We start from the raw sequence: 13,945 nt of genomic DNA on the forward strand, positions 1-13,945 counted from the left end.
TTGTGTCAAGGCACAGATCTGTCCAAGGTTACACAAAAATTTCTGCTGCACTTAAGCTTCGTAAGAGCACAGTGGCCTCCATAATCCTTAAATGGAAGACGTTTGGGACGACCAGAACCCTTCCTAGAGCTGGCCGTCCGGCCAAACTGAGCTATCGGGGGAGAAGAGCCTTGGTGAGAGAGGTAAAGAAGAACCCAAAGATCACTGTGGCTGAGCTCCAGAGATGCAGACGGGAGAAAGTTGTAGAAAATCAACCATCACTGCAGCCCTCCACCAGTCGGGGCTTTATGGCAGAGTGGCCTGACGGAAGCCTCCCCTCAGTGCATAACACATGAAAGCCCGCATGGAGTTTGCTTAAAAAAAAAACAAAAAAAATACACCTGAAGGACTCCAAGATGGTGAGAAATAAGATTCTCTGGTCTGATGAGACCAAGATAGAACTTTCTGGCCTTAATTCTAAGCGTTATGCATGGAGAAAACCAGGCACTGCTCATCACTTGTCCAATACAGTCCCAACAGTGAAGCATGGTGGTGGCAGCATCATGCTGTGGGAGTGTTTTTCAGCTGCAGGGACAGGACGACTGGTTGCAATCGAGGGAAAGATGAATGCGGCCAAGTACAGGGATATCCTGGACGAAAACCTTCTCCAGAGTGCTCAGGACCTCAGACTGGGCCGAAGGTTTACCTTCCAACAAGACAATGACCCCAAGCACAGCTAAAATAACAAAAGGAGTGGCTTCACAACAACTCCGTGACTGTTCTTGAATGGCCCAGCCAGAGCCCTGACACAATTAAGCATCTCTGGAGAGACCAAAAATGGCTGTCTACCAACGTTTACCATTCAACCTGACAGAACTGGAGAGGATCTGCAAGGAGGAATGGCAGAGGATCCCCAAATCCAGGTGTGAAAAACTTGTTGCATCTTTCCCAAAAAGACTCACGGCTGTATTAGATCAAAAGGGTGCTTCTACTAAATACTGAGCAAAGGGTCTGAATACTTAGGACCATGTGATATTTCAGTTTTTCTTTTTTAATAAATCTGCAAAAATGTAAACAATTCTGTGTTTTTCTGTCAATATGGGGTGCTGTGTGTGGAAAAAAAAAAAAATGAACTTAAAATGATTTTAGCAAATGGCTGCAATATAACAAAGAGTGAAACATTTAAGGGGGTCTGAATACTTTCCGTGCCCACTGTATGTATATTTAAAATTCCACTTTAACAGTTAAAAACGGAACTAAACCCGCCTATCCTTTTCAGCCAAGGGGGCTGCCATCTTGGCCTCTGATCTATAGTTGCCATGGTGCTGCACATGCGATCAGTTATGACACCAGCCATTTGATGGCTTATCAGGCTGGTTGACAGCAAACAATGCGACAGCTCGCATTCCTAGCATGCCAGGAATGTAATCGTTTATTGAAACTGTTAAATTCATGAGGTTAGTTTTAGGAGTCAAGTTCTCAGGCTTCAAGAAGCAAGTTAGCTTTTTCCACTCTTAGTCTGGCGATTTTCACAATGACCCCCAACTGAAGGCCCTTCCAACAAACTGTTCCCTAAACCCGTTAGACCCTTGCCTTGCATGCAAGCGTTGCCCAAAACAACCCTGAGAAATGGTCAACTGAAAACATAGCAGTTAGGAAGTGTTAAAAAGTGGGCAAGCCACAATTTTACCCCCTTCCCCAGCTGTATAGGGGTTACACATGCTGCAGCGCAAAGCAAAAATGCCACCATATGTCCTGTGCAGAAGGCAGTACTGCTTGCGGAACACGGTCCATTCCAGTAAATGGAGTGGCGTTACAACCTTGTGCAGTCTACATGGTTATGTTTCACTTTTAGGAAACAAAACAGGGATCCCTGCCTGTCAAACATGAAAAATTATCCACCGCAGAACACTTTAGTAGAGATGCACTGGAATTTCGGTGGCCGATATATCGGTTGAAAAACTGTGTTTTTGGCATTTTGCAGAGAAAAAAAAAATGTGCAGATAATGGCACCAAAAAAAGCATGCGATTTTATTGTGCTTATGGTAGATTTTTCATAGGTCACGCAACTTAAAAACCACATCAAAAAGCATAACAAGGGTGTGTTATTGATGCATTTCAATGAGGAGCTGCTTTTTGGAGTTTTTTTTTTTTTAACTGACCAAAAATACAGCAAGATTTTTACCACCACAATCGAAGCACAACGGACATACCATAGAATTTAAAGGGATGTATTTTTCTTGAGCTTTTCTTGCGCTAAAGGTCCCGATAATGGCCGTCAAACTCATTCATTTAAAATTCATGATAATAAATTAAAAAGTTGAATTCAACTATATTTTTTAAAATCTCATTTGCAGTTAAGTGCATCCTGAATTTTCGGTACCAAAAATTCCATTCAGTGCACCTATCATTTTTAGAGGGCAGCACTAGTGTAAATGAGCCCTACTTCATGCCCAACTACAAGGTATCAGAGCTGCAAAAGACAGCTGGCGGTAAAAATAATGCATCTCCTGACAGCATGTAGTTATCCTTTAACTGCAGCGGGATATGCAGCTAAAATAAAGTTATTTCGGCTAACAGTCAGGTAGACCAGCCATTCATAACCAAAGTTACATGCAGTCTGTCCTTTCATCAGTGTAACCCATGCCCGCCCCCCACAACCACTATACAAACTCCAACATGAGATGAAAAGGCTACAAAACTAACAGGATTTGTAGGTACCAAAACATACAGAACAACTTTCATTGATTTGCAAGTCCAGTCCAGGGGTGGAGCAGATGTGTAAACAAAATTTGAGTTGTCCTTGAAGGTGCACCAGAACATTAACATTACCAGAGTTGCAAGTACTCAGAAATTGCAGTGGAGTGTGACCATTTGTTCATTTACTGAGTCTTGCCACCATCTTGTGCTTGGCACTGGTTGCGTCATCACAGACTACTGGTCTGGAGTCCATTTCAGAAGTGAGCAAAGGAGGGTGGCGATGTTCCCACATTCAGTTGGGCCATGTAGACCGAATGTAGCCACGCTCATGAAGGTTCAAAATTTTACACATTGAAAACAAAAAATTTGGGGATGTACTGACCAACACTGCTCTTAACATGTAAAAAGACATTAGAATAAAACCTAGAATATGACTTTTTTTAAAAATAGGTCTAGTGACACTTAACATAAATCTGCCAACAGTGAAAGCCTTATACACTACCCAATATTACAATCAGCACTTAAAGCCTATCTTTAGCAACATGTTACACCTGTATCCAGGGTATAACATTTAACATGTTGCCAACTACCCCAATCCTCACTACCTCTCTGTCACATTAAAACCAATGCAGCTGTGACTGAAACTGCAAGTCTCATCTACCACCATGGCAGACGAACCTGTAGTGCTCAATGGACTAAAATTGTACCGATCAGCGCACTCTTGGTATATTGAGGCCTACTACAGCTCAGTAACTGAAAGCCCATACAGTGGTATGAGTGGAGAGCTGTAGGAAGCATTCGCAGGATCTTGACAGTGCACCCACTTAATTACTGATCCCAGATGTAATACTTCACAGGAACCATATGCTTTTATTATGTTTTTCTTAAAAAGGTAAACAATCTTTAGCACTGGTTCACACCAGTGCGACTTGTCATGTGAGCTCAGTCGCATGACAAGTCGCACCCCACTTGCAGTAATAGAACTGTTCAATTGGCTGCGACTCATGTCACAGCGACTTTGAAAGGTTCCTGCACCATTTCTTTGCGACTTGCATTGACATCTGTTAAATGAAGTCTCAGATATCAGCAAGCTGCACATGAAATCACACTGCTTTGAAGTCATGTGAATAGTATAAATCTGCAGTACGAGATTTGCTACTAGCAGATGTTAAACTTATGCAACACACAGTTCTCCTTGCTAGAGACTGGCAGAAGGAAGCAAATCCCTGCCTTCACCAAGATGGCTGCCTCCATACAGAAACATTGCAAAACAAGGCATGATAGATCCATAATGGAGAAAAACAGCCACGAAGACCACAGGCAACACTGGTTAAAAGTACTCTGCTTTTTTGGGGCACAGCTTCCAGAGTTCCATCTCTTGTGAAAGCTCCACACGGAGAGACAGAAAACCTGGAGCAAAAACAGATTTCTCACCTTCATCTGAAACACTTGTTTCTATGGTAAACATCAATACAGCTCTCGTAATTTACCCCCACAGTGCATGGCCAGCATGAGGCAAAAGAGGTTTTTGTATTTGAAATAGAAGAGAAGCCTTATGTTATCATAATTACATTTCAATGCACCAGTTGAGCAGAGGACAATAATAGGTGATTACTTAAAGAAGAGACCAGACAATAAATTTTTTGTCTTCATCAACGCAGCCTCTGTGTTCCTGTGCACCACTTCCCTGTACAAATGTGCACTCATTACTTCCCAAAGGGTTTTTCTGATCTCCCCCTAAGACCTACATATTTGATAGTTCCAGCACATCCACAACTCCATCTAATTCGCCCTGGCTACCTGTGTATGACAGTGTAGGCATCCCAGATAAGGCAAGTACTGAGGGCAGCTTCTGTAACCAATATTTCACACTGGGGCGGTGTGCTTGCACGACGGGGGGGGGTGGGGGGTGGGGGGGGGGAGAGAGTCCTGCAAACAGTGTTTTTGAGGCGGTGCGGGAGCAGTGTATACACCGCACCCGCCATTGAAATCAATTGCCAGCGCTGCCGAAGCTTTGGGGTTAAGAGCACCCCGCTCCCGCCGGTAAAACAAGCAGCGCTAGCGCGGGCAGTGTTCAGTGTTAGAGGGGGTCTAAAAGTCAGCAGCTACACTTTTTGTAGCTGCTGACTTAAAACAGAAAAACAAGTGGAACTCCACTTTAAGTACTTAAAAGAGTAAGTTCACCTCTACAGAAAATATGTATGGTGAACTTGCACTGGACCCCCTTCCCAATCCCCCCCTCCGATCAGCAGTCTCGCAATCACCCACTGACACATCGGGTTGTTGCTTCACCGATCCAGGGATTTGAAATTCCTGCGGCTTAATCTCCTAAAGGTACGTATAGGAGGCATTCTAATTGGACCAATCAGGACCCACCTAGCCAGTCCTGTCAGCGCTGAAGAAGAGAAAAAGCAGCAAGGATTTCAAATCCCTGCACTGATAAAGCAGTGACCCGGTGTGTCACAGCGGGTGATCGCGGGACTCCAGGTCAGAAGATCCAACGTAAGTTCACCTCGCAGATTTTCTGTAAAGGTGAACTTACACTTTAAAAAGAGAAGTTCACCTTTGTAAAAAATAAATGAACATCTTTTTACAGGTATAAAAATTTGCATTTTTTAAAATTTTACTAGGAGCCTGCAGACTGTCAGTGTTAGCAGTCTGCTTGTACCTCATACACTTAGGCAGTTACACACCGACAGAAGAAATATAGAACTGCCAGAGCACCCAACAGCCCCCTGGTAGTTCATTGAGAACTACAAGCAGACAGCCGCAAAAAGCTGTTGGTACTTGTAGTTCTCCCATTCAAAGAACTCTGAATTAATGAAATGACTTGGGTGGGCGGAGCCCTGCACGGCCACAGTCCTTGTTTTAAATTGTGATATCAAGTTGGGGAGAGAAGATCCCAACGCTTACTGTCACTAGAGGCAGCGGGTCAGGGAGAGGCTGTAGAAGTGCAAAACATGTTGTATGTTCCACCATAAAAAATGGTTGAAACGTAATATCTTCAAGGTGAACTTATCCTTAAAAAAAAAAAAAACGACCAGAACCTTTCAATTTCTTGTTTTCATCAACGCAACCCCTGGGTTCCTGTGCACCACTTTCCTGAACTTCTGGATAGGAAGTGAACATCCATTACTTCCTAAAAGGTTTCCCTGATCTTCCTCTTAGGACCTACAGGTCTCAAAATTCTAAGCACATCATGGTCCAAGCTCCACCTGTCTAAGTATGTTGGCACTCAAAGCCGTTCTCCCAATAGTGCACAGAGAAAAGGTGGCTGCATGGGATCCTGTGAAGCCACCCAGGGTTCAGCAACTTAGAGCAGCAAGCTTAAAGTGGTTGTACAGGCAAAAAAGTTTTTTTTTTTAGATCTTGATGCATTCTGGGCATCAAGATAAAAATCCTGTGTGCAGAAGCCCCCCTTAATATTACCTGAGCCACATCTCAATCCAGCGATGTCCACGACTGCCTCGGCCATCCGGGACTCTCCCTCCTAACTGGCACAGCCATTGGCTTTCCCGCTGGTGTCAAAGTTAGATAGCCAATCAGGAGAGAAAGGAGGTGGGGCCAAACCACGGCTCGGTGTCTGAATGGATACACGGAGCTGCAGCTCAGCTCGAGTGCACTTGACAGGAGGGAGGGGCCAGAAGAGCCAAAGAGGGACCCCAGAAGAGGAGGATCTGGGCTGCTCTGTGCAAAACCATTACACAGAGCAGGCAAGTATAACTTTTAATATATATATAAAAATAACAAACACCACGAGACTTTACAATCACTTTAAGACTGGCTAAACTGAGAGGAGGGGTGGGCTTTTGTAGAGAAAGAGGCAGCAAACAAGGCAAACACTGAGGGTAGCTTGTATAACCGATATTAAAATGTTAGGGCTTAAAATTGCAAGACAGTATTATTTTAGAATAACTTGTGCAGTGCACGATCCATAACAAGTAATGTGTATACTAGACATTAACCAATTATCAGTGCAACCAATATTCATTAAAAAAAAAAAAAAATGGCCGTAAGTGCTTCAAGGGGTTTTACCGGGGTGGTACCGTTCTTTAGAGCGGACGCTTTATTGTAATAACAAATGAAGTGGCTCAGCTATTAAAAGCACCGCTCACCCGGACTCTCCCGTCCCACTGGAAGGCCCAAGCAACCAGCCGGCACGTCTTCCGGCTGGCCGAAGACCCGAGCAAAGCCGATGCTTTGTTTGGGTCTTGGATCTAGTAGTCCGGAGGCGATGTCATGACATCACTTCCCAGATTACTGGCCACAGCATCCTGGGAAACTCATGTCACATCTCAGAAGACTTTGGGGCAGCCTAGCAGTATTAGGGTTGCCAGTGTTCTATCGAGAAATGGCCCCCGTCGAAAAATGCCTCCGATGGGTCTGCGCATGCACAGTAACAAGCGTCACTCCAACTATGTTGATCAGCTGGCATGATGTCAACACAGTGCAGGAGTACATTGGAGGCATTAACAGACGCTATGCAAACAGCGGAGGGAGAACGTACGTGGCAGATTCTGCCTCGCTGTTGCGGGTTTTGCCTGTATCGAACGTCATGTTTTCTGTCGGTTGCACGGTGGCGGGTTCAGTGTGATAAACGTATTTTGGCTGCGTCTAAGGGCAGGTTAAAAAACACACCCACAGCCCACCCTGCAATAGCGAGGAAGAAAGTGACACATTCTCCCTCAGCGCTTAGCAGATTGTTGAATACTGCCTCCTACGATCTGCGCATGCGTCTTCACAAAGCTGATCCGGAAATCAACTGGAGTGCCGTATCGCCCATGCACAGCCCGGCAGAGGGCACTATTCCATAGTGCAGTGTTTGAGATTTGATTCGGTGTTACATCTGCCTGGAGTTTGCATGTTCTCCTTGTGTGGGTTTCCTCTGGGTACTCCCATTTCCTCCACACTCCAAAGACATGCTGGTAGGTTCATTTGCCCTAGTTTATGTATGAAAGTGAGTTGAGGACCTTAGATTGTAACCGCCTTGAGGGCAGGCACTAATGTGCATGTACAATATATATGTAAAGCGCTCTGTAGATTGATGGCACTATAAAAAGGACCTGTAATAAATAAAATAGACCTAGAACACATTACACATCATGAAGCTGGCTGCAAGAACCCGGAAGAGAAAGCCGACTTTGATGACATAAGCAAAGAAGATGGCAGCACAGCAGATTGCAGAACGCGGGGATTCTCCGCACCTGAGAGTCTCTGTTTTGCGAATATCCCAAAAGAAAGAAGAAGAAGAAAACACAAAATTAACACACACAGGGGCAAAGTTCACTTTAACCTTGACCTCTGCAGCAGCCAAAAAAAGAACACTGTGATGCAAAACAATACAGGAGAGGGCAAAATGCAACTGTATCGTTCCTGAAGCTGCGTGAAAGTTGCATATTGCACGCCCCATCCCTTTTAAAATAAAAAAGCCTAGTGACAGGGAGGGATCAGCACTCTGTGTTCTGCCTGTGAATGTAGGAAAGCGGCACCGCCATAGTTAAACATCAACGTAATTAACGAATGCTGAGCCACCAGACGTGCCAATCCGCCTTCTTCGCGCTGCCATTGGTGTAGGTAGGCTGCGGAGGGCTCTGGGATAAGACTGGCTCGCCCTCCACCCTGCAGGACGCACCCTTTCCCATGAGGAGAAGGTTGCTGGATGTCCCTGCACACGCTCAGGGACTGGTCTAACGAGAATGAATGAAATCAGGGGCCCGTGGCTTTGGGCGGAGGTTCCCACAGAGCTGATCCCGCCCCGTCATCACCATGACAAGGCCAAAGAGTGGGGGAAACTCCCACTGATGGTCACAGTGACCCCAAGACCGGGGGAGGGGGCGACACCCCTGCGTCGTACACAGGGCCCCCCCAAGATTATATAAAAAAAAAAAAAAAGGAGGAGAGGATGGAGGGAGAGTGGGGTGCCATCACCCTCATCACTAATCAGACAAAGGCTGCCAGACACAATGACTGCAATAAAAAGGAGCTGGCTTAAGGCAGGAGCCCACTGGGGCTGTGCAAGGCATGCTGGGATTTGTAGTTCCCCAGGTTGCTGTGTGTGAAGGGGGAAGAGGGGGGAGGTGACCTCGTTGGTGTCACCGCTGCATTGTGGTGACATTGATGCGGTCCACGCCCAGTCTATCCCCGGCTCAGAGGCCCCCTCCAGCCGCCGGCCGGCCCTCCTCCTCCCCCGGGTCTCGCCCTACTCGGCGGTCGCCATTTTGCAGCCGTCTCTCTTCCTGCCCGCCGCCCTTCCGCCGCAGAGCTTCCCCGCCGGTGTCCGTCTCCCCCCTCCCCCTCCCACCGAGCCCAGCTTCACCCCCCCGACCGGGAAAACAGCCCCCCGCCGCCCTCTCCTTTGTGCTCTCCTCCCTTCCCCACACCGTCCGCCATTTTGTCTCGCCTCCATTCTCTCCGCCCGCCGACCTATGAGAGAGACGGGGGAGGGGGGGAGAGAAAAGCCGCTCGTTCCTTACCGTCGTATCGCTCAGCCTGTTCAGCCAGCTTGGCTTGGTACACTAGGTCCTCTCGATCATCCATGGCGGTAGCTAGCGGCTGTTAGGGGTGATCTACTGGGCGGATGGAAGCCGATTGTAGGTGTCCGTCTCCCAGCAGCGCCTCTGTCTCTCTAGCCGAGCCCGGGAAAGATGGCGGCTCCTTGATCCGGGAACTTCCGCCTGCGCACGCGGACAATCGCTCAGCTCTATGGCAACGGCTCCCTGGCAACAGCAGCAGGCGCGGCAGGAGGAGGCGTGGCGCGAGCTTCTTGCGTCAGCGGGGGTGTGGGCGCGGCTAAAACCCAGTATCCCTTAAATGGGAGCGCGACGGGCACGGCCTTGGGTGTCACTTGTAAAGACTGCGTTGGGGGCGTGAGAGATATATAGACAAGGCGTGTGTCCTGTTCAGGGACATTGTGTGCACAAACATGTAGTATGAAGACACGACACCTACAAATAAAGATATGCACTTATCAACTTCCTGTTATTACATTTTCCTCAGTCTAGGGAGAGCTTGTGACTATATCTGGGCAGTTCTGAAATGTGGGCCAAGCCCTGGAAGAGTGGAGAAGGGTACAAATTAGGGGTCGATCAATATCGTTTTTTCAGGGCCGATAATGCCCGCCAGTAATGATCAGCTCAGGCGTGTTCACAAGTCCACATGCCCGCCAGTAATGATCAGCTCAGGCGTGTTCACAAGTCCACATGCTCGCCAGTAATGATGAGCTCAGGCGTGTTCACAAGTCCACATGCCCGCCAGTAATGATCAGCTCAGGCGTGTTCACAAGTCCACATGCCCGCCAGTAAGGGTGAGCTCAGGCGTGTTCACAAGTCCACATGCCCGCCAGTAAGGGTGAGCTCAGGCGTGTTCACAAGTCCACATGCCCGCCAGTAAGGGTGAGCTCAGGCGTGTTCACAAGTCCACATGCCCACCAGTAATGATGAGCTCAGGCGTGTTCACAAGTCCACATGCCCGCCAGTAAGGGTGAGCTCAGGCGTGTTCACAAGTCCACATGCCCGCCAGTAATGATGAGCTCAGGCGTGTTCACAAGTCCACATGCCCACCAGTAAGGGTGAGCTCAGGTGTGTTCACAAGTCCACATGCCCGCCAGTAAGGGTGAGCACAGGCGTATTCACAAGTCCACATGCCCGCCAGTAATGATGAGCTCAGGCCTGTTCACAAGTCCACATGCCCACCAGTAAGGGTGAGCTCAGGCGTGTTCACATGTTCACATGCCCGCCAGTAATGATGAGCTCAGGCGTGTTCACAAGTCCACATGCCCGCCAGTAAGGATGAGCTCAGGCATGTTCACAAGTCCACATGCCCGCCAGTAAGGGTGAGCTCAGTCGTGTTCACAAGTCCACATGCCCACCAGTAAGGATGAGCTCTGGCGTGTTCACAAGTCCACATGCCCGCCAGTAAGGATGAGCTCAGGCGTGTTCACAAGTCCACATGCCCGCCAGTAAGGATCAGTTCAGGTGTGTTCACAAGTCCACCTGCCCGCCAGTAATGATGAGCTCAGGCTTGTTCACAAGTCCACATGCCCGCCAGTAATGATGAGCTCAGGCGTGTTCACAAGTCCACATGCCCGCCAGTAAGGATGAGCTCAGGCGTGTTCACAAGTCCACATGCCCGCCAGTAAGGATCAGTTCAGGCGTGTTCACAAGTCCACATGCCCACCAGTAATGATCAGCTCAGGCGTGTTCACAAGTCCACATGCCCGCCAGTAATGATCAGCTCAGGCGTGTTCACAAGTCCACATGCCCGCCAGTAATGATGAGCTCAGGCGTGTTCACAAGTCCACATGCCCGCCAGTAATGATCAGCTCAGGCGTGTTCACAAGTCCACATGCCCGCCAGTAAGGGTGAGCTCAGGCGTGTTCACAAGTCCACATGCCCGCCAGTAAGGGTGAGCTCAGGCGTGTTCACAAGTCCACATGCCCGCCAGTAAGGGTGAGCTCAGGCGTGTTCACAAGTCCACATGCCCTCCAGTAATGATGAGCTCAGGCGTGTTCACAAGTCCACATGCCCGCCAGTAAGGGTGAGCTCAGGCGTGTTCACAAGTCCACATGCCCGCCAGTAATGATGAGCTCAGGCGTGTTCACAAGTCCACATGCCCACCAGTAAGGGTGAGCTCAGGTGTGTTCACAAGTCCACATGCCCGCCAGTAAGGGTGAGCACAGGCGTATTCACAAGTCCACATGCCTGCCAGTAATGATGAGCTCAGGCCTGTTCACAAGTCCACATGCCCACCAGTAAGAGTGAGCTCAGGCGTGTTCACATGTTCACATGCCCGCCAGTAATGATGAGCTCAGGCGTGTTCACAAGTCCACATGCCCGCCAGTAAGGATGAGCTCAGGCATGTTCACAAGTCCACATGCCCGCCAGTAAGGGTGAGCTCAGGCGTGTTCACAAGTCCACATGCCCACCAGTAAGGATGAGCTCTGGCGTGTTCACAAGTCCACATGCCCGCCAGTAAGGATGAGCTCAGGCGTGTTCACAAGTCCACATGCCCGCCAGTAAGGATCAGTTCAGGTGTGTTCACAAGTCCACCTGCCCACCAGTAATGATGAGCTCAGGCTTGTTCACAAGTCCACATGCCCGCCAGTAATGATGAGCTCAGGCGTGTTCACAAGTCCACATGCCCGCCAGTAAGGATGAGCTCAGGCGTGTTCACAAGTCCACATGCCCGCCAGTAAGGATCAGTTCAGGCGTGTTCACAAGTCCACATGCCCGCCAGTAAGGATGAGCTCAGGCGTGTTCACAAGTCCACATGCCCGCCAGTAAGGATCAGTTCAGGCATGTTCACAAGTCCACCTGCCCGCCAGTAATGATGAGCTCAGGCGTGTTCACAAGTCCACATGCCCGCCAGTAAGGGTGAGCTCACGCGTGTTCACAAGTCCACATACCCGCCAGTAATGATGAGCTCAGGCTTGTTCACAAGTCCACATGCCCACCAGTAAGGGTGAGCTCAGGTGTGTTCACAAGTCCACATGCCCGCCAGTAAGGGTGAGCACAGGCGTATTCACAAGTCCACATGCCTGCCAGTAATGATGAGCTCAGGCCTGTTCACAAGTCCACATGCCCACCAGTAAGGGTGAGCTCAGGCGTGTTCACATGTTCACATGCCCGCCAGTAATGATGAGCTCAGGCGTGTTCACAAGTCCACATGCCCGCCAGTAAGGATGAGCTCAGGCATGTTCACAAGTCCACATGCCCGCCAGTAAGGGTGAGCTCAGGCGTGTTCACAAGTCCACATGCCCGCCAGTAAGGATGAGCTCTGGCGTGTTCACAAGTCCACATGCCCGCCAGTAAGGATCAGTTCAGGCATGTTCACAAGTCCACATGCCCGCCAGTAATGATGAGCTCAGGCGTGTTCACAAGTCCACATGCCCGCCAGTAAGGGTGAGCTCACGCGTGTTCACAAGTCCACATGCCCGCCAGTAATGATGAGCTCAGGCTTGTTCACAAGTCCACATGCCCACCAGTAAGGGTGAGCTCAGGTGTGTTCACAAGTCCACATGCCCGCCAGTAAGGGTGAGCACAGGCGTATTCACAAGTCCACATGCCTGCCAGTAATGATGAGCTCAGGCCTGTTCACAAGTCCACATGCCCACCAGTAAGGGTGAGCTCAGGCGTGTTCACATGTTCACATGCCCGCCAGTAATGATGAGCTCAGGCGTGTTCACAAGTCCACATGCCCGCCAGTAAGGATGAGCTCAGGCATGTTCACAAGTCCACATGCCCGCCAGTAAGGGTGAGCTCAGGCGTGTTCACAAGTCCACATGCCCGCCAGTAAGGATGAGCTCTGGCGTGTTCACAAGTCCACATGCCCGCCAGTAAGGATGAGCTCAGGCGTGTTCACAAGTCCACATGCCCGCCAGTAAGGATCAGTTCAGGTGTGTTCACAAGTCCACCTGCCCGCCAGTAATGATGAGCTCAGGCTTGTTCACAAGTCCACATGCCCGCCAGTAATGATGAGCTCAGGCGTGTTCACAAGTCCACATGCCCACCAGTAAGGATGAGCTCAGGCGTGTTCACAAGTCCACATGCCCGCCAGTAAGGATCAGTTCAGGCGTGTTCACAAGTCCACATGCCCGCCAGTAAGGATGAGCTCAGGCGTGTTCACAAGTCCACATGCCCGCCAGTAAGGATCAGTTCAGGCATGTTCACAAGTCCACCTGCCCGCCAGTAATGATGAGCTCAGGCGTGTTCACAAGTCCACATGCCCGCCAGTAAGGGTGAGCTCACGCGTGTTCACAAGTCCACCTGCCCGCCAGTAATGATGAGCTCAGGCGTGTTCACAAGTCCACATGCCCACCAGTAAGGGTGAGCTCAGGTGTGTTCACAAGTCCACATGCCCGCCAGTAAGGGTGAGCACAGGCGTATTCACAAGTCCACATGCCCGCCAGTAATGATGAGCTCAGGCGTGTTCACAAGTCCACATGCCCACCAGTAAGGGTGAGCTCAGGCGTGTTCACAAGTTCACATGCCCGCCAGTATATGATGAGCTCAGGCGTGTTCACAAGTCCACATGCCCGCCAGTAAGGATGAGCTCAGGCGTGTTCACGAGTCCACATGCCCGCCAGTAAGGTTGAGCTCAGGCGTGTTCACAAGTCCACATGCCCACCAGTAAGGATGAGCTCTGGCATGTTCACAAGTCCACATGCCCGCCAGTAAGGATGAGCTCAGGCGTGTTCACAAGTCCACATGCCCGCCAGTAAGGATCAGTTCAGGTGTGTTCACAAGTCCACCTGCCCGCCAGTAATGAT

At 49.4% G+C, this 13,945-nt stretch overlaps 1 protein-coding gene across 1 annotated transcript in view; it reads right to left on the reverse strand.

Annotated features, from left to right (window-relative positions):
• Nucleotides 1–9,395, reverse strand: part of YWHAE (tyrosine 3-monooxygenase/tryptophan 5-monooxygenase activation protein epsilon) — a 42,211-nt gene extending 32,816 nt beyond the window's left edge. The window contains exon 1 of the mRNA XM_073616650.1: nt 9,153–9,395. Within this exon, the coding sequence (XP_073472751.1) occupies nt 9,153–9,216 (64 nt within the window). The 5' untranslated portion in view covers nt 9,217–9,395. The remainder of the gene's footprint in view (nt 1–9,152) is intronic.
• Between the last annotated feature and the right edge of the window lie 4,550 nt (nt 9,396–13,945).

Source organism: Aquarana catesbeiana, linkage group LG02 (genome assembly GCF_042186555.1).
Source record: "Aquarana catesbeiana isolate 2022-GZ linkage group LG02, ASM4218655v1, whole genome shotgun sequence".
In the NCBI taxonomy this organism is placed as follows: domain Eukaryota; kingdom Metazoa; phylum Chordata; class Amphibia; order Anura; family Ranidae; genus Aquarana; species Aquarana catesbeiana.